Genomic DNA, 21,916 nt, shown 5'->3' on the forward strand with positions numbered 1-21,916 from the left:
TTCCGTCAACTGTTTTTGCCGGACCGCTGCGCTCACTTCACCAACCTTTGCATGCAGAACAATAGTATCGAGCTTAATCCAGCTATGGAATCGAACCTTCAATCACCGCGGACTCCAACGGAACAAAGAGAAACGGGATTACAGAGTCTTGCGTCATCCCGAAATTATCCCGCACCGCCACCGCAGGCCAACCAGAGAGCAAATGTTGCGCGCAAGGAGAAACATGTTGCCTGCAAACCATGTCGGCAGGCGAAGGTATAGCCTCGTCAAACCTCGAATGGAGCTCGAAGTTGACAGACACTGACAGTGTCCTGTCAACAGATACGATGCGACGGCACGAAATCAGGAGCTTGTTCTAGGTGTCGTCGTCTGGGAGAGGAGTGCCATGTAGACACCCGATTTAAGAGAGTTAACAAGAGGAGGTGTGATTTTCTTCCTTGTTAATAGCAACCATTTCCCACTGATAATTTCCGCAGTAGATTCGAGGAATTGGAAAAGCAGTTGGAGCACCTCCGCGCCTCTGTCTGTCCGGCTACGCAGGCCCAGCCTACTTCATTGGAAGTGACAGATGGGTCAGCCTGGTTGAGTAATTCAGTATGCCAGGCTTCTGAAGACGCTAACCCCTTCGCTACTCAAACCTCTATCCACCCGTACGGCGACAGGGTACCTTCGATAGGTCGCTCAGAGGAAGCATCAGCGATCGCACCAATCTCGTGGGCGCCACCAGCAGATGAGAGAAGAGAACTGCCGCCACACATTCCAACTTCCCCCTATATCCTCACTCCAGCGAGCAGTAACAGATCCCTTGGTCTGATTACTGTTCGTTCAAATCAGATTAACGAATTATTTTCCATGTAATAAATTGCGTGAACCCAACAAGGATAACTTTACTAATCGACAGACAGATTCTTCGAATATTACCACCCCTACTTACAACTTCTAGATGCAGCTCTTTCTCCTGATGAATGTTACACACGCTGCCCCGCTTTATTCTGGGTTATTATCAGCGTAGCATCTCGTCGATATAAAAATGAGCCTGGTCTTCTTGCCAACCTGTCTTTGCCGGTATTACAGCTCCTCTGGAGTATAACTTCAGCTTCCGCCCACTCTTGCCATACAATTCAAGCGATCCTTATTATCTCCATGTGGCCGTTTCCGACCTCCTCTATGTGGACTGATGTGTCCTACATGTTGGTGAACGTGGCCCAAACCGCCGCTTCGCAGCTGGGTCTGCATCGTCCAGAAGCGATACAGGACTTTTCACGCACCAAATTGAAACTAAGTCCCCGTGGGATTCAAGAAGCTGTGAGAACTTGGTCCTTTTGTTACATTGCGTCGAAAAGGTAGGCCTCCCCCAACCCAATCAGAAGCTCAAAGGCTTTTTCGATTCTGAACTATCTATAAGCATTTCATTGGCGGCCGGCCAACAACCATATATTCCTTTCGACTGGACTATCGACCGTGTCTGCGACAAAAGTAAACCGTACTTGGTGCCAGATGACTTGAGACATCAAGTGATAATATATCGATTTGCAACTCGCGTGAGTACGACGATGTCTGGGAACCAACACTCCCCAACTGGGCTTCCAGCTGCCGGCGAAGGTGCCTCTTTGCTAGCTTTACTGGAACAAGAGTACAGCGATTTGTCTCGTGAGATGGAAGAAGAGAATCTTTCCCGTAAGTGATATTTTTCTAACTATATCGGATGGCCATGTGATCGCCTGACAAGCTCTCAGCTGGCAATCGAATACTTCTCGACGGAGTTGGCTTAGAGCTTCGTGTGTTTTACTTTCCTGAGATATGCATCCCAGAGATTCGTCGGAAAGGTCTGCTGAGGGCATATAATACTGCCCAGGCTTTGATTGTCAAAATTCGAGCGGCCGATGAGGCAACAAATCTGATGAGCTACTCTCCAAGCGCCTTCTACAGACTCACGATCTTGGCTGCTCTTGTGATCCTCAAGATCATAAATTCGAGTTATTCCAATTTTGTGGACACAGAAAGTGGCAAAAGCACATTTATTTCTGCGCTGTCTTTGATTCGCCAATCTTCCGTGGAAGATAATGATCTCCCTGGGAGAGCGTCAAAAATCCTGGCTCAGCTTTGGAGCTTCCAAAGTCAGCGTTATCGAAATATTGAGGATCCCAGTATCAGACTCACGACGAGATCTTCGGCAAGTGTCCTTCATGATTCTTTGTGGATGTGGAGAGACAGATTTGGAGGCCAAAGCAGTGGTAACAACTCATCTTCCGGTATGTTCCTCTAGTTGCCCACCTAATGATAAGTCGGATATGCTAAGTTGATAGATGGAACGGAAGCAGAGACATCTGCCCGAATGTGGAATACACGTGACCCCCAAGCGGTCCATGAAGCCGATCCCCTGGACTCGAGTAATATTATGGATTGCATGTTTGATCTCGGAATGCCTGCTTTTGTATCATGGGAGTTTGAGAGAAATCTGGGCCACTTCCCTCCGCCTTGAACCATCAGAATCAACAAGAAGAATTTGTAGGCTTCACATTTCATCTTTGACAAGACCTTTTTGAATGATTCCTTTTCCTAATATATAGAGATAATGATTGCTTGATACTACGCGCTAGAGCAGGTCGACTGCTACGAGCACCATTCCAACGACGCTGACATGCTCTTTGCTTGATCTTCCTCGATTCCTCAATAACCCTTACCGTGCCCTACTTTGCACATTACATCAGTTCATTATTTCCGGCCTACAGAAATTCCACACTGTTTCACAGCTACAGCCCATTGTATTAAATGGGAAAGGCACCTCGTTCAGCCGTGCGGTTCCACATCCTTTGCGAAACCGGTGGCGGCGACCGGGCCGCTTTCGGGCCGCTTACGGGGTCCTTCAGACCTGTCCCTTGCGATTGACACCTTAGAAATCTATAACGTCCATCGGCATTTTCATTGCACTATAAAGCAAATGGCCGCATCTCGATAGCATTTAAATATTTCTCGGTCCGAGTCTGAATCAAGTCTGACGACCGGGACAATATATCACCATTGTGCAACACAAATTCCTTATCTTATTCACAAGTATCACCGCACCATGGAAAATCACTCTTTCGATGTCATTGTGGTAGGTGGCGGCAATGCAGCACTGGTCGCCGCCCTCTCGGCTCATGAAAGCGGCGCCAAAGTAGCTGTTCTCGAAGCAGCCACGCGCCAAGAGAGAGGAGGAAACAGCCGATTTGCAGGTGCCATCTTTCGCTGCCCCCACGGGGGTATGGAAGATCTTGGACCCCTTTTATGCGAATCGGCACAGGAGGTGGCTAAAAGATGTACGGTGGGGCCTTACACGGCGGAGAAATTCACGGAGGATATGATGAACACGTCGCATGGCCGGGCCGATCGAGAGCAGATGCAGGTCGTGATTGACAAAGGATATGAGACCCTCGTTTGGATGAAAGAACAAGGGGTCCAGTGGCAGTTGACACTGAATAAATTCTTCGACACAAAGATTCAAACTGGCGTGATTGATCTGCCACCAGGCGGAGCTTTGATGGCGAGGCATGAGGGTGTTGGCCTCACAGATGATCTTTGGGCAGCTGTGGAGAAAACATCGATCACAGTGTTCTACGATTGCCCTGCGCACGACTTGATCACTGCGGGTAGTACCGTGCAAGGGGTCAAGACCCGACAGACCGACTTCTTCATCGACTTCTACGGCCAAGTTATCCTCGCTTGTGGCGGATTTGAAGCCAGCCCAAGGCTGCGGAGACAGTTCTTGGGAGAAGGCTGGGATCTTGTCGTTGTGCGAGGGTCCCGTTATAATACTGGAACGATGCTGGAGAAGGCCATTGCGGCCGGTGCCCAGGCCTGTGGCCACTGGGGCGGATGTCACGCCTCGCCCCAAGATCTGAGGGCGCCTCGTGTTGGAGATCTCTCAATCACGGATAAAATGTCGCGGTACTCCTACCCGTACTCCATCATGGTCAATCTCGAGGGAAAAAGATTCATGGATGAGGGGGAGGACCACTTCGGTTTGACTTACGCGAAAACTGGCGCGGCCATTGGGAGTCAACCGCAGGCTACCGCTTACCAGATCTTCGATCAAAAAACCCTTCATCTGCTGGAACCTCGCTACTCAACCGCAACTCCGATTCAAGACGACACCCTTGATGGCCTGGCACTAAAGCTGGGCATCAATCCCACTATCTTCGTCAATACGGTAAAGCAGTTCAACGCAGCGGCTCCTCCAACCGCCGTATTCAACCCATTCCTGAAAGATGGAAACTCGACTGGTCATAAACTGGACATTCCGAAATCAAATTGGGCCTTGCCGATCACAGATGGCCCATTTGTTGCTTACGGAGTTACTTGTGGGATCACATTCACATATGGAGGAATCAAGACCGATACGACTGGGCGAGTCCTAAGCAATGAAGGGTCGCCCATGCCAGGTCTATGGAGCGCCGGCGAAATGACAGGTGGTTTCTTTTATCACAACTATCCTGGGGGTGCTGGCTTGACCAAAGGCGCGGTTTTCGGGCGAATCGCTGGCCAGGCTGCTGCTCAGCGCGCGAAGAGTGTCTCCTTGTTGTAGGATTTGTGGTATATAGAATGGAAAACTTTAACCGATCGAGGAAAACAATTCATTTGTCCGCAAAGAATAGATAGAAGCTGGAAGTGCTAAGATCCTCGAATTCGCTTCTTTGCTTATCCAATTCTCCGCCATTTCTCCTCTCCTTCCGACCTCTTGAGCAGCTTCAACAGAAAATAACGAATTTAACAAGTCTAAATTTTTACTTCATAGTTAAGAGCCTCGCCAAGGCCTTTGTTGGCCACCGGCTGTCCTTGCTATCAGACTGTCCTTCGCGACTATATCTCCAGCTCATCAGTTTCAAGACATAGACGTAACTGGTTTGGTGTGTCCCACCTACAAAAGGTACTTAGGCAGCCTGTAGGCATTTTCTCAGCCTTCGAACTAGTCAAAGTATAGAAAGTGTATGTATGAATATAAATTAGGATGGCAAGGCACGGAACGTTTCGGAGATATGCAGACCAGCGGTGGATTGAGTTCTTTGCTTTTCAACAGTAGTTGAATGGCTAGCTATTTTAAGCTAAATCGAGATGCAACTGTGGGCTAGCCAGCAACTCGTCGAGGATAGAGATATCTTGTAGGTTCTCCATGTCCAAAACTAACTTCTCAATCATCTCCCGTCTTTTGTCATCGATCAAGCCTTTCGTGAAATTCCTGAACTTTTCCAAGATTTCTTGATTAGATAAAGGAGGATTGACGCCTCTGGGCGCATTCACAGTCTCGGAAATGATGTCCCCATCTGCGAAAGTGATCGTAACCTTCTGCTCGAACTTCCCGCCGAGTTCTGGCGAGTGCACACACTCCGTCTTGTCAACTAAGGCCCAGATGGAATCCCGATCAATCAAACCATGCTGGAATTCCTGTGGTGATACCTGGGTATCGACGAGTTGGACTGCCGCGGCATAAGCACAACTCATTTGTGCCCCCGTCGCTGTTAAGGGTCGGCGTGCCTTCCATCCTCCATGTTTAAAAGCTGCTTCAGCCATCTCAATCTTGATGCACGTAATATTGGTGAGATTGCTCAACTTTGCCGGGTGCTTCTTTTGTAGTACTTCGACCGTATCAATAGTGCAGTGTGTTCCTGCCATAGAAGCGTGAGGTTTGACGCGAATCGATTCTAACTGCCATGTTTGACCCAGTCCCTTGACTAGTTCATCAGCCAAGTGCGGAGGCTCTTTCCCAGATCCCTGCCCGAATGCAGCTAAGAATCCACCATACGGTTCCTCGAAAACCTCCTTTATACCGGTATACCCACCCTTTGCCAGGAGAGCGGCGAATAGTCCGTTTCGTGCAGCAAAACCGTGCTGCATGCGTTTCACGTCGCTACCGAATTGGGCAGACATCAGTCCACACGCTTGGGTACATGAAATACCCAGGGCATCTTCGATAGCATGCGGAGGAAGTCCAAGCACCTTACTGACAGCAGCTGCGGAAGCAGCGTGGCCGAAGACGACGCCTGAGTGCCATCCCCTCGTCAGCATGTGACTACCATGTAGGCACAGGCCAACTCGAGGTCCCGTCTCATAGCCAACAATCGTTGAAAGCAACAAGGATGCACCATTGAACGGCGGTGCGCCTTTAGCTCTCTGGTGGCTAGTAGCGGCCAGAAGGGCGGGTAGCAGGATTGAGTTCGAGTGCAATGGAGCCAACGAATGCCAATCATCCAGTTCAAAACCCTGGACTTCTGTACTATTCAACAATGCCGCGGGTAGGGGCCCAAGTTTCTACTTTGTTATTAGCAGCGTTATTCAATGTCACTAGTATCTGATCAGGCTTTCTACCTTCTCGTATCCCCAAACAACACAATCACCCGGAGATTCCATTTCGAAGATTGCTTCGGCGGCTTTCTCGGTCCAAGGGAGATGCGCTCCCACGATTGCACAGCCAAAGCCATCAAGTATCAAGTACTTGGCTCGGGTCCGCACGTCCTCTGGGATGTCATTCAAAGAAAGTTGATTCACCCATGCGCAAAGGTGTTTTGTTATGCCCAGATCGGCGTCTTTCTCTGGACTAGATTTGGGGATCATTTTCGGATACCAGGCGGTGGATGATATGGCGGTATTGGATTTTTTTCTCGGAATTGATAACGAAGCTTATGTACTTGGGGATGGCAGACGCACGATTTTTATTGTTGCAGATGACTGGCACTTGGCCATTGAATAAAATTGACAAAGTTTGCGGCGGCAAATGGCCGAGGCCGTTAAAGGCCCGATAGAAAGCAAGAAACTTTTCGTTCCGGAAATCTGTAACATGGCGCGGACCTGCGGGATATAGGCTTAAGCCATCTTTTCGATCAACCGTCCTGGCTCGCCTTCATATGTTACGTGCGTAGATTGCTTGATTGGATATTATGCCATATATGTAATAAGACGATATAATAAATCTTTGTCTCATGTCCTCTCTCACGTAGGTTGTATGTGAAGTATATGTTTTGGTCGTTCTTACCCAGGTATAAATTTCACTTCCAAAGCCGGTGCGCTTGCGGGGCGGGGCTCAAGTTTGTAAGGCTAACGGCTTCCCCGCACATACGCCCGGTAGGTTCAGGCTTGGCTTTCTCGGTCCGCTGTCGGCGGCCGCTAAGGAATGCATTTGGATTGGTCGGTGTTGAGAGCAATGAGATCCGGCCAAAAGACCGCGTAATGATATAATATACTGTTAAAGCTTCATACCCCCCAGAATTATTCATTCGAATTGCGCACTGTCGAATTTGTCTATCTTTTATCTCTCATCTGGAGCCTTTCTCTCGAAAAAGTATCCATAAACATGGAAAGCAGAGGAACTGCTCTTGAAGACTCGCTTGTGGAGAGTGATGCTTTGGAGAACAGAATCGTCAGGCCTCCAACGGCTGTTCAAAAGCTCCGTGGTCTTCTCACCAAGAAAGACAGCATTCTGCTCTGTCCGGGAATTTATGATGGACTCACGGCCAGAATTGCCCTACAAACTGGGTTTGATTGCTTATACATGGTGAGCGTACTTAATTGCTTCAACCTGTCACCGTTTCTCGAGAGAATGACCTTAAAATTAACATGATGCTTTGGAAAGTCTGGTGCAGGGACTGCAATGTCGAGACTCGGAATGCCGGATCTGGGCATTGCGACGCTGAATGATATGAGTGAGAATGCCGCCATGATTGCTAGTCTTGATCGGAACACCCCACTGATTGCTGATGCCGACACTGGATTTGGGGGTACGTTCCACTTCCTCTCCCCCGGGCCCCTATCCGCTCTCAATAACTCGCAAAGATGCGTTCGAGCTTTGGCTCTACCAAATGAAGTAATTTGTCCTGACATGCTAAACAAGGTCCCTTAATGGTTGGTCGAACCGTTGCCCAGTATATGACAGCGGGTGTCGCTGCTTTACATCTCGAGGATCAGGTTGTGAGCAAGCGGTGCGGTCATTTGAAAAACAAAGAACTGGTAGATGAAGAGGAATACCTTTCTCGAATCCGTGCCGCCGTCATGGCACGAGAGCGGACACCCGGTGACATTGTTCTGATCGCACGTTCTGATGCCTTGGACTCTCTAGGCTACGATGCCTCAGTCTCCAGGTTGAAACATGCTATCTCCTTGGGAGCAGATGTTGCATTTCTTGAAGGCATCAAGACAAAAGAGCAGGCAATGCAGATATGCTCTGATCTTGCACCTACTCCAGTATTGTTAAACATGGTTCATGGAGGTGTCACTCCAAAAATATCTGCCGCCGAAGCCAAAGAAATGGGATTCAAAATTATGATTTTCCCCGGCTTCGCTCTCAAAGCGGTGCATGACGGGGTGGCAGCGGCGGCCAAGGAGCTTAAGGAGACTGGTGACATGGCATTTGATCCCTCAAAAAATGGAAGGCCTCAAGACATCTTTAATGTTTGCGGACTCAAGGAGTGTATGGAGTTCGACATGGCGGCGGGAGGACGAGGTTATTTGGAAGGTGTTTAATTCCAAGTATGTGAACATATTCAAGCAAATTTCATTAAACGGGAACATATCGCACTTCGCTGGGTATTAGCCAACCTGTAGCACGGCTGATGGATGCTTCCAATATGCTAAATGGAAAGATAAAACACCACTTGTCCCATATCCGCGGGACAATGATTGTAACTGAGCCTTGGGATTTGATCTCAGCCATTGTCCCAAGTTTGTCCAGGTTGGCCGCCGCTTTCTTCTCTTAATCAAGCAGAAAGCCCTGAGTGCCCTCTGGGCCTACTGCACTTGTCTTCATGGGATACAACAGGCTAGTATAGTCGGGGGATCTGTATGAAAAGCCCACAAATTTACTTAATTCATATTCGAGTCAAGTCACATCAATGAGTGGAATTGAAATTTCGATTCTCGGTTTATCTCCCCCACCAAAGAATATTAATTTCAGAAATCCCACAGCAGAAAGCAAAAGGAACCCAATAGATATAATATGCTAGAGCGTATAGCGGAAGGCGATATGATTGTCATGAGCCTCCTCGAGGGATTTCGTCGTATCCGGATGAGGTTCTCCGCGATCATTGTATTCCCGAATTATCTTCTCTTTCTGTGAATTCAAACGTCTCATCCAGAAATAAGCTGCCACAATGTTCAAGATGCTAAATGCTAAGAAGCCTAGGAGCACGCTATGCCCCTTGATGTATCTCGGCGGGTCAGTATAGATATGCGTACCCATGATTGAAAAGCACTGTCCGAACATCTCAGCAATTGCCCAGACGGTCCCGCGTTTGGTAAATCCGCCTGTATTGATGCCGAGCCAAGTGGCGCCAAGAACAACGGACGGATATAGCCCTGAGACGACGAGGCAGGTGGCGAAAATCTTGGCGGGTATGGAGCTCACGACAAGGAGAATTATATAGCCAACACAGGAGATAGAAATGCAAAAGACGAGCATCATACCCTTGACATTCAGGCGGTCAGATAAAACCACCAGGCCCAGCATGCACAAAGTTGCGCAGGCGTATGGGATCACGGAGAACAATTGAGACTTCTCTGGTTGTTTTATCAGTATCAAAATATTGAACTGGAGAGATTTGCATCGGAGGCAAATTTAAGACGCACCATTTGAGTAGCCAAATGCTCGAATGAACGTTGGAAGAAAAACACTGACTGATGCAATTCCAAGCGCCACTCCGCCTATTTTAGTTAGCTCGGACTCAGGTTAATCCTCACGAATGATAGATAGATAAATTACCGTTCATAAAAGCAAAGAAATAGGTTTTGGGATCTTTGAGAGCAGCAAGAATCTGCTTCAATTCAAACTTGGCATCAAGGGTATTGTACGCTATTTCATGTCAGCAATGAAAAGGCTCAGCAGGGACATGGGCGTACAAGCTGCTCTCGTCTTTGCCAGTTGAATATCTGCTCTAGTGAAGAGCCAGTGCCTGTCCTCTTGAATCTGGTCAGGAAACGGAGGGAGAAGAAGCCACGTACTAAGGCCGACGGCAATGGCAATCGATCCCTCTATGATGAAAAGCCATTCCCAGCCTGCTCTCCCACCAACTCCTTTGAGATTTTTGTCGACAGCGTACGCGATGAGGCCGCTGAAGGCTCCTGAAATCGTGGCGGCCGAATAATAAGCGGCTGGAAAGATTGGTAAGTAGACTGCTGTTGATCAAAACACAAAGGTGCGCTCGCGGTGACAAACTGACCAGCACGGGTTGCTACCTCATCCCGCTTATACCAGAAGGACTGATACACCCCGAGGCCCTGAATAAAGGCTTGGAAGCAACCGACGAGTATACGAATGCCCAAGACCGTGCCATAGTTTTGCGCTGCAGACAAACAGCAGATCATCACACCGAAGGCAATGACAGCAGCACCTAGCTGTCGATGCGGACCGATGGCCCGTAAGAATACATTTGCTGGGATCATAAATATGATATATCCGATATCTGTGAAACATAGTCAGCAGACTCCTTGTGACAAAGACAAGCAGAATTTGATCATGTTGAGGAAGCCCTCTAATAATTCAGACCGGAGCCTGGAACAACAGTAGACATACGTGGAATAGAAAGGTTTCACCTACAAAACATCATGAGACAGTTGTTATACTGCTGATTTGACATTTGCAAACTTTCCTGCAGACCCATAAGACGCGCATTGCCTAGGTTGTTGCGATCCTGTGCAGAGTGGTCAATTGGTATTTTGAATTTATAGAACGGCCATGCTTACCAGGTAAGCTGCGAAATAGATCAAGGAAGCGAGAGGGATGATAGAAAAGTCGGACTTTAGAACGAGTGATCGCTCTAAGGTGGTTTTGTTATGAGAATGAACAGATGTATCGGCCACATATGCACGCAGTGGAGGTTTCGTTGGGTCTATCGTTTGCATATCTTCCGCATGCTCAAGTTCAATTCCAATGGATGGTTCTTTGTTTGTCATTTTGACGGAGCAAATGGGAATGGGCAAGCTAATTGTTGGTATTGTCAAAATCAGTAAGGCTCGTGGATAGTCAAAAAAATCCGCCAGGGCTACTTATACTCATATATGCGCGCATGATCTGAGGAGGCGGTGACATCGATCTGCGGTTAAAGCTTGTGGCTAGAATATGGGGTAGTGTCTCTCTCCCGGGCCGCATACGGTCGGTGATAGAGCCCACACAATGAGATCAAGTGCTGACTTGGGTGGCGTCAGTTCGGCCCACGTGGCCGTAAGCGGCCCGAACATAACACCGCAACCCGCCGTGCCGCTGGCGGGCACCATGTAGAATGAGTGTCAAAAATGTAACGTGACCGTCCCACTCAATTCTTGACACACGCTCAGCTTTGTAGTGGAGCATGAACCAGAATTCTGACCTCGCCCGCTAAGGTTTAGTTAGTTATGTAGTGCCAACTAACTAGCGTTAACTATCGAGTAAAATTTACCCTTATTCCTCACCCTTTACCCTTTGTTTTCACTGTCTCTGTATGCATTATGGACGACCTTCCTCTTCCATGAACCCTTCCAGAGTACGGCCACGGATGAAACTGAATTGCTGCCTACTAATGAGTTCAACATGGGACTACAAACTCTGATCTCACACAAAATGGTGCTACTATAAGTGCTAGTAGTAGGAGTAAAGTACAGGCATTTGATCAAGAGAACCATTTTTTGATCTCTGAATACCCAGCTGTATCCCAACGTGGTATCCTACATCTGAATCATCTCTCAAAAAGTCCTTTGGGAACAAATCCGATGAAAGATAATGCGCTTGAGGCATTTGCTACTCTTTCATCCAACGTAAGTGTCAAATGTGAAGTATATTAATGATATTTTATAGATACAATTCTCACTTCAAGACACTGGCCGCCCAAACTCTATTTTTCTGAGCCTTCTCTCTACAAAGCTAAAGATCCAGACTCTCGAGTATGACATGCCAATATCGATGCCAGAAAAGTCATCACTGCGAGTCAACTCATCCTGATATTAGTTAACCCGCTCAGGGGCGTACTCAACTCTACTCAGTGAGCAAAAAGCGGCGAGGGGTGAGCACTAAAACGGAAAAGGAAAGCCAAGAGTTGCTGGACATTATCCTCTATAACTATATGCAGGAACTTAGACATCTCGCTGACGGGTGCCTGGGTAATGAAAAATCTGGACTCGGCTGTGTGTCGCCGCCGAGCAGGTGGCGCCCGACTGATCAAATCGCCAAAGTCTTGGTCTGAATTGTGAGCGGGTAAGCCGGGCCCAGTGATCACCACCTCAGAACGCCGCACCCGTGACTTTAATATCGACGAATGAGAGGTTCTTGCAAATGGCTCGTTGGGCTGAGATCGTTCGTTCGAGATCAAGTGCATTAATGGGGGCATTGGGGGCAGACAGACAGGCAAAACAGGAAAGAGATCCGCAGGGGTAAAAGAAGCAAAAGAAGGAAATCAGGGTTGGTCCGGTTGGACATCAGCGGACTCCACTCATGGGCCCGTGGGGCAGGATTGGCTTCACGGTCGCGTTGTTATTGGTGCTCCGTTCATTCAGTTCGCGAGCAAGAGATTGAAGGAACCAGACGAACTGAAATTCGATAACATTGATTGTAGGGATGGAGTGTTCATGTTTGCCAAATAGGTCTATTCAAGGGGCATGTACATGAGTGGTTTGTCCGTTTTAGAGTCAATGTCTTTGTCCCCGTGGCAATTGTTATCAATTTGGGTCTTGATCTTCATTGCAGCGAGGTAAATTTCCTGAGAGCGGCCTAGCCCTGAGCTAGGCCACTAGTCTGCCACCTGGGCACTGCGTTTTAGTCAAGTAATTGCTGGAAATCATAGGAGTCTCAGTACAAATGGACTCTCTAACAAGAGCCTGTTCCTATAACTACTCGCCTTTTGTTAAATCACATAGACAGATTACCACTGTAGAGAGCCCCTGTACGGAGGAATTGCCGGTTGACTCGGGTGACCTTATCGGGGGCTTTTTGGGATCAGCCAATGGAAAGTGACAATTAGGCCAATTAGGGCCACTCGCCAATTGAAGGTTTCGCAGCAAATACCAACCATCCCTAGTATAGTTTAGCGGCAGGCACGGGGCCCCTGAGAAATCACCCAAGCAGGCTAGCGGAGCGAGATAAAACGGATCCGTCTAACCGAAATTGGCTAGCTTCGGAATTGGACCATAATTACTGCAGCTTTCCCCTTACGCCCGCCACTGATTGAACGCAGTCATAACAGTGCCACACAAAATAATCATCTTGGCCGAAAACAACACTAGCCCATCATGTCCTGAGTCCACTCTGCGCCTAAATTGGCCTGGTCGATTTCTTCGCCCCCGGCTCCTCTTAATGTCCCCTTTCTCACTACTCTCTTAGGATCTTGCTGCTTGCGGACTGCCCTACACTCCTTATCGTGCATTCGCACATTCCACTCTTTATTGAATCTCGAGTGACCTCGAGTCCGTTCATTGTATTTGACCGCAGCAGCACCCTGAATCGGAGAGTCATTGTTTAGATCTACCAACCCGCCATGTTTTTCGCCCGCGCTGCCATTCTGGCAGCTTTGGCTAGCTATGCCACCGCTCAAACTTTCACTGACTGCGACCCGACGAAGAAGTCATGTCCTGCGGATCCTGCCCTCGGCACCGAGCATACTTGGAACTTCAACTCGAGCTTGAATGAAAAGATTTGGAACATGAAGACCGGCGAGTACGAGTTCAGTGACGAGGGGGCCCACTTCACCCTATCCGAGGAGGGACAGTCCACCCTGCTCCAGTCCAACTTCTACATCTTCTTCGGCGTCGTCGAAGCCCATGTTAAGATGGCTGCTGGCGCAGGTCTGATCAGTAGCGTCGTCCTGGAGTCTGATGACCTGGACGAGATTGATTGGGAGTGGGTCGGATACAACACAAGCCAAGTGCAATCAAACTTCTTTGGCAAGGGGAACGACAGCTCCTGGGACCGCGGCGGATACCACGACGTCACCAATGCAGACACCGAGTTCCACAACTACACCACCTATTGGGATCAGGATAAACTCCAATGGTGGATTGATGGCGTGATGGTTCGCCAGCTCAACTACGACGATCCGCTTACCCTTGGCGGCTCACAATACCCGCAAACCCCCTGTCGTGTTCAGTTCAGTTTGTGGCCCGCGGGTCAGAAGAGTGCCAAACAAGGTACAATTGAGTGGGCTGGTGGTTTGGTTGATTGGGATAAAGCTCCCTTCACCATGACCCTTGGCCACCTTCGCGTTGAGGATTTCCACTCTGGCAAGGAGTATAGCTACTCGGACCACTCTGGTTCCTGGCAGAGCATCGACGTGTTAGAGTAAGTGCGCCCGACCATGATAACCCGGAACGTTACTAACCAAACGCCACAGCGGAAATTCCACCGCTCTCACCGAACTAAACAAACCCCCCGCCAAGAGCCTCTCCGAGAAGTGGGACGATCTCGGCCAGGGAGCGCACATCGGAGTCTACATCGGCGCAGCCGTCGCCGCTGCCATCTGCGTTGCTGGCCTCGTGTTCTTCTGCCTGCGCCAGCGTCGCAAGGGTCGTCTCGAGAAGGCTTTGGAGTCTGACCAGGTCATGGACAATCGCAACGAGATGAACAACTTCCAGAACGACTGGAGGCAGAGCGAGTGGAAGCAGCACGGCGGCTACCAGCAAGTCACCAACTAGGCGGCTTGTCGCGTTCAGGCACAACCACCAACAATGCCCCCCTAGACCTCGATCATGAATAGTTCTGTGTTTTGTTTTTCTTTTGCGTTTTCTGCTGTGCCCGGCCTTCTTGATTGCACCACGATCGTTTCGATTTTGGACATCTTCGATCGCTGATGGAGTCGGAATGATGACCCTTTTCCCTCTGTCCCAGCTCCCTTTCCTCGTGTCGTTTGTTATACCTGTTGTATCTGTTCATGCAGATCGCGCTTTCCGCCCCTTCGTTCTGTTGATATCCCCCTTGGTCTTCGGTCCACAATTCCCTTCGTTGGCGTTGAAATCTACTTACCACCATCTCCATGTAAATATCTTGCCATATCTTGCCATATCAACCGGAGTTCCTTCCAATCTTCCCTCACTTGACCCTGCCAAGTAAAGTGTCTGATTAGCCCAGGCCCCAGGGACAGCATAATTATCTGTCGCACGATAATTTCTCCGATGTGCCAAGTGCACTGCCAAAATTTGATGAAGTCACTCGGTGGATGACAGCTCAGCACAACTTCAGCCCATTTTACAACGGGCATCGGGATTCTCATGCGTCATGAGCTCATGACAACTTGGCAGGTCCTCGAGGACTCTTGACTCGTGTCCATGGGCAGATAACATAGGCCATTGGGATGAAGATATGGAAACGTTGACCCAACAATCGGAGTCGGCACGAGTTTGATCCCGACTCCGTCCCCGATGAGGGTACAATCCCGAAGAGCCCCAACTCAGAAAGCTCATCCCTCTCTTAACTGTGGACATAGCTGTGGATATAACGTGGGCTGCAATGCATTATGCTAGTACTGTGCCGCCTTTATGTCAAGACATGGAACGGAGTTCGGGACAAGAAATCCGTTGCGAGTGAAAATCAACTAACGACCTTGAGGCGATTGATCGACGATCATTATTGGGGGGCCTTGGGCCGGATTCCGAGCACAAAATGGAACCCAACAGATTAATGTTCATAAAAACTTCATTATTGTGTTGCATGAACTGGAGCTGTGTAGTCGGAGACGCCGATGGATGGTCGGTGAGGTCACCTCGTACTCTCAAACCCCGTATAAAACTCTCATCTCTTTCAACTTTGATCTTGTCCAGTAAACAGACTGTAAACTGCAATTACAGTTATTAACCCCTGCATCCTTGCATCTCCGATCGATCATCGCTGCGAACCCCGCTGACCTGCATCGAACACGACGTCAACCGCATTCGGTACACATTCCTCACACTTCAAAACTTGAACCTCTCCCTCTTTGGACTACCTGTGAACTTTATCATTCGTTGGATTCCACACATATTCTGTTCAATACTCAACGCACCATACAATTTGAGTTAGCAGCCTCATCAACAGGCGGACTCTGCTCGCCATGAGCTCCACCAAACAGGAACCTATCCCCGGGCCCAAGGGCGTCCCATTCTTGGGAAACATATATGACATTGAGCCCGAGGTACCCGTGAATAGCTTTGAGCTGCTTGCTGATAACTATGGTATGGATTCAGAGATACTCTACAAGTCTACATAGCCATGGATGTGACACGAACAGTATGCTAATGCCTTGTAATAACGTAGGCCCAATCTACCGATTGACCACCTTCGGCAGACCACGAGTATTCGTCAACTCCCATGAGTTAGTAGACGAGGTCTGCGATGAGGAGCGATTTACCAAAATGGTCTCGGCTGGTCTGCACGAGATTAGGAACGGTGTGCACGACGGTCTCTTCACCGCAAACTACCCCGGCGAAGAGAACTGGGCCATTGCGCATCGCATTCTCGTTCCAGCATTCGGTCCGCTGATGATTCGCGGCATGTTTGATGGTAAGTTGTTCATATGTCGGTTGCTAATGCTGGGACCATGTGTGCCCGGGGAAAGAAACGACGAAGACTAACCTTTTCATCCAGAGATGTATGATATCGCACAACAATTGGTATTAAAATGGGCACGAATTGGACCCGCTGCTCCTATCCAGGTCACAGACGATTTCACCCGCTTGACGCTGGATACTATCGCTCTTTGCGCTATGGGAACGCGATTCAATTCTTTCTATCATGACGAGATGCACCCCTTTGTCGAGGCTATGGTTGGGTTGTTGGCAGGGTCTGGAAAAAGATCCCTTCGACCTGCCTTGTTGAACAACCTGCCCACTGCGGAGAACAATAAATACTGGAGTGACATTGAGTATCTTCGCAATCTGGCTCGGGAACTGGTTGATGCACGGAAGCAAAACCCCGTGGATAAGAAGGATCTCCTCAATGCACTTATTCTTGGTCGAGACCCGCAGACTGGTCAGGGTATGACAGATGACTCGATTGTGGACAACATGATCACGTTCCTCATTGCTGGCAAGTTGAATTCCCCAAAGAAAGCATTATTCAGAAGCTGACAGGAGCTTAACAGGCCACGAGACAACATCCGGCATGTTGTCATTCCTATTCTACTATCTTCTCAAGAGCCCCAGCGCGTACAAGAAGGCCCAAGAGGAGGTCGATCGCGTGATTGGTAAACGCAAGATCACCGTCGATGACATGTCCAAGCTGCCGTACATCACTGCTGTGATGCGTGAGACGCTGCGTCTGAAGCCAACAGCCCCAATGATCGCCCTGCATCCGCACCCGGTCAAGAACAAGGAGGATCCTGTCACACTTGGGGGCGGCAAATATGTCCTTAACAAAGACGAGACTATTGCAGTCAATCTCAGCAAGATGCAGCGCGACCCGAAGGTCTACGGTCCCGATGCCGATGAGTTCAAACCCGAGCGTATGCTCGATGAAAACTTTGAAAAACTGCCCAAAAATGCATGGAAGCCTTTCGGAAATGGCATGCGAGGTTGCATCGGACGGCCGTTCGCATGGCAGGAGGCTCTTCTTGTGGTCGCAGTTTTGCTACAGAACTTCAACTTCCAGATGGACAACCCTAGCTACGATCTTCGCATCAAGCAGACACTTACTATCAAGCCTAAGGACTTCCACATGAAGGCTACTCTGAGAGATGGTCTCGACCCCACGCAGCTTAGCGCCGCTCTCAGCAGTTCTGATGCTCCTCCCAAAGAGACTGGTGCTGGTAGCCGGGATCGAAAACCCAAGGTGGCGCCCGTGGATGGGAAGCTGAAGCCAATGCACGTGTTCTATGGCAGCAACACAGGGACTTGTGAGGCATTTGCCCGAAGACTGGCGGATGATGCCGCTGGATATGGGTACGCTGCACAGACACACTCCTTAGACTCAGCCATGCAGAACATTCCCAAAGACGGACCGGTGGTGTTCATCTCGGCTTCATATGAAGGCAAGCCTCCGGATAACGCGGCCCATTTCTTTGAGTGGCTCACTGAGCTGAAGGGCAATAGTTTGGAAGGCATCAACTATGCAACCTTTGGTTGTGGTCACCATGATTGGTCTTCAACATTCTACCATGTTCCTAAAGTCATCGACCAACTGGTCAAAGATAATGGCGCCAACAAGCTCTGCGATATTGGTCTTGCCGACGCAGCAAACTCGGACATGTTCACCGACTTCGATGGCTGGGGTGAGAGTTTGTTCTGGCCGGCTGTGATAGCCAAATTCGGTGGCGCTGGTCCTGAATTGTCTGCCAAGCCGAAATCTTCATTGCAGGTCGAGGTCAGCTCAGGTATGCGGGCATCAACTCTGGGTCTCCAACTCGAAGAAGGCTTCGTCCTCGACAACCAGCTTCTCACACCACCCGGAGCCCCAGCCAAGCGAATCGTCAAATTCAAGCTCCCATCGGATATGACCTACCAGTGCGGCGATTACCTTGCCGTCTTACCAGTGAATCCAAGTTCCGTTGTTCGCCGCGCAATCCGCCGGTTCGATCTCCCCTGGGATGCCGTGCTACGGGTCCAGAAGCCATCGGGCTCCACTGCTTCCCCTTCTATTCCCATCGACACCCCGATCTCCGCCTTCGAGCTCCTATCCACCTACATTGAGCTGTCACAGCCAGCATCGAAGCGTGACCTCAATGTCCTAGCCGACGCCGCCATCAATGACGCAGAAACCCAAGCCGAACTGCGCTACCTCGCCTCGAGCCCCAGTCGCTTCACCGAGGAGATTGTCAAGAAGCGCGTCAGCCCATTGGATCTCCTTACCCGCTACCCAACGATCAAGCTGCCTATCGGCGACTTCCTCGCCATGCTCCCACCAATGCGCGTTCGCCAATATTCCATCTCTTCCTCGCCGCTACTTAACCCATCCGAATGCTCCATCACCTTCAGCGTCCTCAGCGCCCCCGCCCTCGCCAACGCCGCCGAAGCCACAGAGGACCAGGAGCAATATCTCGGTGTAGCATCCAACTACCTCTCCGAGCTCCAAGTCGGAGAGCGCGCACACATCACCGTTCGCCCCTCCCACTCGGGCTTCAAACCACCCATGGACCTAGAAACACCAATGATAATGGCCTGCGCCGGTAGCGGCCTCGCGCCCTTCCGCGGCTTCGTCGTGGACCGCGCGGAGAAGATTCGCGGCCGTCGCAGCACACCTGACTCCGACGAGCTCCACGAGCACAAATCTCTCAAACCCGCAAAGGCGGTTCTGTACATCGGTTGCCGCACCCAGGGGGTGGACGATATCCACGCTGCCGAGTTGGCGGAGTGGGCCAAACTCGGCGCTGTCGAAGTGCGGTGGGCTTATAGTCGCCCTTCTGGTGGGAGCAAGGGACAGCATGTGCAGGATCTTATGCTCGAGGATCGGGAAGAGCTGGTACAGCTGTTTGATCAGGGTGCTAATATCTATGTTTGTGGTAGTACGGGTGTTGGGGCGGGAGTTCGAGGTGCTTGTAAGGAGATATATCTTGAGAGGCGGCGGGCTTTGCATGCTGAGCTTCGGGAGAAGGGGGAGAGGCCGCCTGGTGCTGATATTGATGAGGAGCGGGCTGCTGAGGAGTTCTTTGAGAAATTGCGGACGAAGGAGAGGTATGCTACTGATGTTTTTACTTGAGCGGTAGTTTAGAGCGGGTTTGGTATGTCGCATTTTTTATTTTGTGTTGTATAGACTGCATTGCATCGTCTTTCATTAACAATATGGAATATGTGCACTTCAAGAGCTCGCATATCAACCTGCGTTCAATTCTACTGTGTAGATGGTGAAATGCCCGAATATTGAGGCAGAAACCCCGAACCAATGAAAATGCAGTTCCTGAACCAGAACTGGAATTCACGTGGCCACAACCACAAGACCAGTGACCAATCAAATCAACTGGCGAGATGGAAAGCCGATGAAATTTAGAAAGTTGTCAATTTTAGGTATTGCGGCATATGCCGACAGGCGCCACGTTTACTATGAGATATCGTCTGACGTCTATGCCGGATGTGCGATCTCGGCAATTGAAGGTATCCCATTGAGCCCCACTGGACCAAAGCGATCAAACTCAAAGCGACCAAACTCGCGCGAAAACTCCACGGATGGCGTGATAGAACCGTTTCCACTCACGATTTCACTCGTGATTCCACTCGCAATCAGCTCATATCCAACTGGCTCGGCCGAGACACATCTGCGTGTTTAAAAAGGCGAGCTATCCATCAATTCTGCACGAGCTTAACAGACAAACAACTATAATCCCACACATATCATGGCGATCAAAAGCGTAGCCGTTATTGGTGCCGGTCCGGCGGGCGCCATTGCCGTCGATGCCCTAGCACAAGAAAAGACATTCGACGTTATCCGTGTATTTGAAAGACAAGAGAAAGCCGGTGGATGCTGGTATGTACATGTTTCAATCTGCACATATAATCATTGGCGCGAAAATCATCGGAAGCACACTTTCTAACGAAATAACCAGGGTATCAAGAGACGACGCACCGCCACAACTATCCGATTTCGACAGGCTGGCTGCCAGAACGGCAGATGCGCCTCTTGAAATCCCCGCGCAGCTTCCTTGCCGGCGGCCAGTCGTCTCGCAGGACAGATTCACGGATTCAGCCGTGTACCCGACGCTAGAGACGAACGTGGATGCGGGTGCGATGTCATTTTCGAAAGAGGAGATCCCGACTGTTCGATCGCAGTGGTCGATTGAGAGGCATGGGGAGGATACGCCTTTTCGACACCATTCAGTTATTAGGAAGTATATTGAGGATTTGTTCCAGCGGAATGGGTACCAGGATCTCGTCCAGTATAACACTACTGTTGAGCGCGCGATTAAGGATCCGAAGAGTCGGAAGTGGGTGCTTACGTTCCGACGGACGGAATCCACGGTTAATGGGGAGAAGGAGGATTATTGGTGGTCGGAGGAATTTGACGCTGTTGTTGTTGCTTCGGGACACTATGCGGTTCCGTGGGTTCCGGTTATTCCTGGTTTGAAGGAGTTTGCAAAGAGGTATCCTGGTAGTGTGGAGCATACGAAGCATTATCGCGGTCCAGAGAAGTACAAGGGAAAGGTATTTGCAGTCCCCCTCCTGGGATGGCGTTATCTTGTTGAGGCTGGTCGGCTTACACACGTTGCAGAAAGTTATTACGGTTGGAGCGTCTGTTTCAGCTGCCGATACGGCTGTTAGTCTGGTTGATAGCGCGCAGAGTCCGGTGATTGCTGTTGTTCGCGGTCGTTACAATTCCTACTTCGGCGACCTTGCATTCCAGCACCCGAAGATCCAGCGTCGTCCGCCTATCTCGCACATCACGAGTAATGATCAAGGCGAGCGGACAGTGCATTTCGAAGACGGCACTTCAGAAAGCGATGTCGACAATATCATTCTTGGAACTGGGTTCAGCTGGACTCTACCTTTCTTGCCGCAGGTTGCGACGCGAAATAACCGCGTGCCGAATATTTACCAGCACGTCTTCTACAGACACGATCCAACTCTGGTGTTTGTAGGCGCTGTAAGTCTATCGACCGGAACCTGATTTTCCGTTTTCCTTTTGACGGGAGAAATGAACTAACAAATTCCCAGGTTGGCGCGGGCTTAACCTTCAAAGTCTTTGAATGGCAAGCCGTAGCCGCCGCGCGCGTTCTCGCCGGCAGAGCAACCCTCCCCTCCATCGCGGAGCAAGAAAAATGGGAATCTGATCGAATCGCCGTGAAAACAGACGGCCCCGGATTCACAGTCCTCAACCCGGAGTTCGAAGAGTACTTCGAAGCACTCCGCATTCTGGCCGGTGAGCCCGCTGAAGGCGCGCCAGGGCGGCGCCTCCCTCGGTTTGAACAAAAATGGCTCAACGATTTCAACGCGGGCCACGAGCGCCGGAAGAAAATGTGGCGTCGAGCCAATGAAGCTGCCCGTACTGCCCGACTGTAGACTAAATCCGCAAGGGTTGCGGGTTATTCGAGGGATAGAG

At 49.9% G+C, this 21,916-nt stretch overlaps 8 protein-coding genes across 8 annotated transcripts; 6 read left to right on the forward strand and 2 right to left on the reverse strand.

Moving 5' to 3' along the window:
- Positions 1-1,553: 1,553 nt before the first annotated feature.
- N7515_008142 (uncharacterized protein) lies at positions 1,554-2,482 on the forward strand (the record flags this gene model as incomplete). Its single annotated transcript, XM_056668886.1, has 3 exons — positions 1,554-1,677; positions 1,737-2,252; positions 2,307-2,482. The coding sequence occupies 3 exons, from the start codon at positions 1,554-1,556 to the stop codon at positions 2,480-2,482; spliced, it is 816 nt and encodes a 271-aa protein (XP_056518716.1).
- A 585-nt stretch (positions 2,483-3,067) lies between these two features.
- On the forward strand, positions 3,068-4,564 carry N7515_008143 (FAD/NAD(P)-binding domain-containing protein; the record flags this gene model as incomplete). Its single annotated transcript, XM_056668887.1, has 1 exon — positions 3,068-4,564. The coding sequence occupies one exon, from the start codon at positions 3,068-3,070 to the stop codon at positions 4,562-4,564; it is 1,497 nt and encodes a 498-aa protein (XP_056518717.1).
- A 512-nt stretch (positions 4,565-5,076) lies between these two features.
- N7515_008144 (MmgE/PrpD family protein) lies at positions 5,077-6,588 on the reverse strand (the record flags this gene model as incomplete). Its single annotated transcript, XM_056668888.1, has 2 exons — positions 5,077-6,285; positions 6,343-6,588. 2 exons carry the CDS (start codon positions 6,586-6,588, stop codon positions 5,077-5,079), a joined length of 1,455 nt encoding a protein of 484 aa, XP_056518718.1.
- Positions 6,589-7,324: 736 nt separating this feature from the next.
- On the forward strand, positions 7,325-8,490 carry N7515_008145 (isocitrate lyase/PEP mutase family protein; the record flags this gene model as incomplete). Its single annotated transcript, XM_056668889.1, has 3 exons — positions 7,325-7,525; positions 7,604-7,748; positions 7,862-8,490. 3 exons carry the CDS (start codon positions 7,325-7,327, stop codon positions 8,488-8,490), a joined length of 975 nt encoding a protein of 324 aa, XP_056518719.1.
- Positions 8,491-8,965: 475 nt separating this feature from the next.
- On the reverse strand, positions 8,966-10,914 carry N7515_008146 (uncharacterized protein; the record flags this gene model as incomplete). The annotated part of the gene is made up of 7 exons (XM_056668890.1): positions 8,966-9,522; positions 9,592-9,666; positions 9,725-9,814; positions 9,862-10,113; positions 10,182-10,424; positions 10,559-10,652; positions 10,705-10,914. 7 exons carry the CDS (start codon positions 10,912-10,914, stop codon positions 8,966-8,968), a joined length of 1,521 nt encoding a protein of 506 aa, XP_056518720.1.
- A 2,549-nt stretch (positions 10,915-13,463) lies between these two features.
- Positions 13,464-14,616, forward strand: N7515_008147 (glycoside hydrolase family 16 protein; the record flags this gene model as incomplete). Its single annotated transcript, XM_056668891.1, has 2 exons — positions 13,464-14,263; positions 14,316-14,616. 2 exons carry the CDS (start codon positions 13,464-13,466, stop codon positions 14,614-14,616), a joined length of 1,101 nt encoding a protein of 366 aa, XP_056518721.1.
- Positions 14,617-16,007: 1,391 nt separating this feature from the next.
- N7515_008148 (bifunctional cytochrome P450/NADPH--P450 reductase) lies at positions 16,008-19,585 on the forward strand (the record flags this gene model as incomplete). Its single annotated transcript, XM_056668892.1, has 4 exons — positions 16,008-16,128; positions 16,211-16,456; positions 16,541-16,930; positions 17,037-19,585. The coding sequence occupies 4 exons, from the start codon at positions 16,008-16,010 to the stop codon at positions 19,583-19,585; spliced, it is 3,306 nt and encodes a 1,101-aa protein (XP_056518722.1).
- Positions 19,586-20,216: 631 nt separating this feature from the next.
- On the forward strand, positions 20,217-21,876 carry N7515_008149 (uncharacterized protein; the record flags this gene model as incomplete). The annotated part of the gene is made up of 4 exons (XM_056668893.1): positions 20,217-20,347; positions 20,427-21,021; positions 21,089-21,460; positions 21,532-21,876. The coding sequence occupies 4 exons, from the start codon at positions 20,217-20,219 to the stop codon at positions 21,874-21,876; spliced, it is 1,443 nt and encodes a 480-aa protein (XP_056518723.1).
- Positions 21,877-21,916: the final 40 nt, after the last annotated feature.

Source organism: Penicillium bovifimosum (genome assembly GCF_028826915.1).
Source record: "Penicillium bovifimosum strain IBT 22155 chromosome Unknown utg000006l_segment0_segment0, whole genome shotgun sequence".
NCBI classification, from domain to species: domain Eukaryota; kingdom Fungi; phylum Ascomycota; class Eurotiomycetes; order Eurotiales; family Aspergillaceae; genus Penicillium; species Penicillium bovifimosum.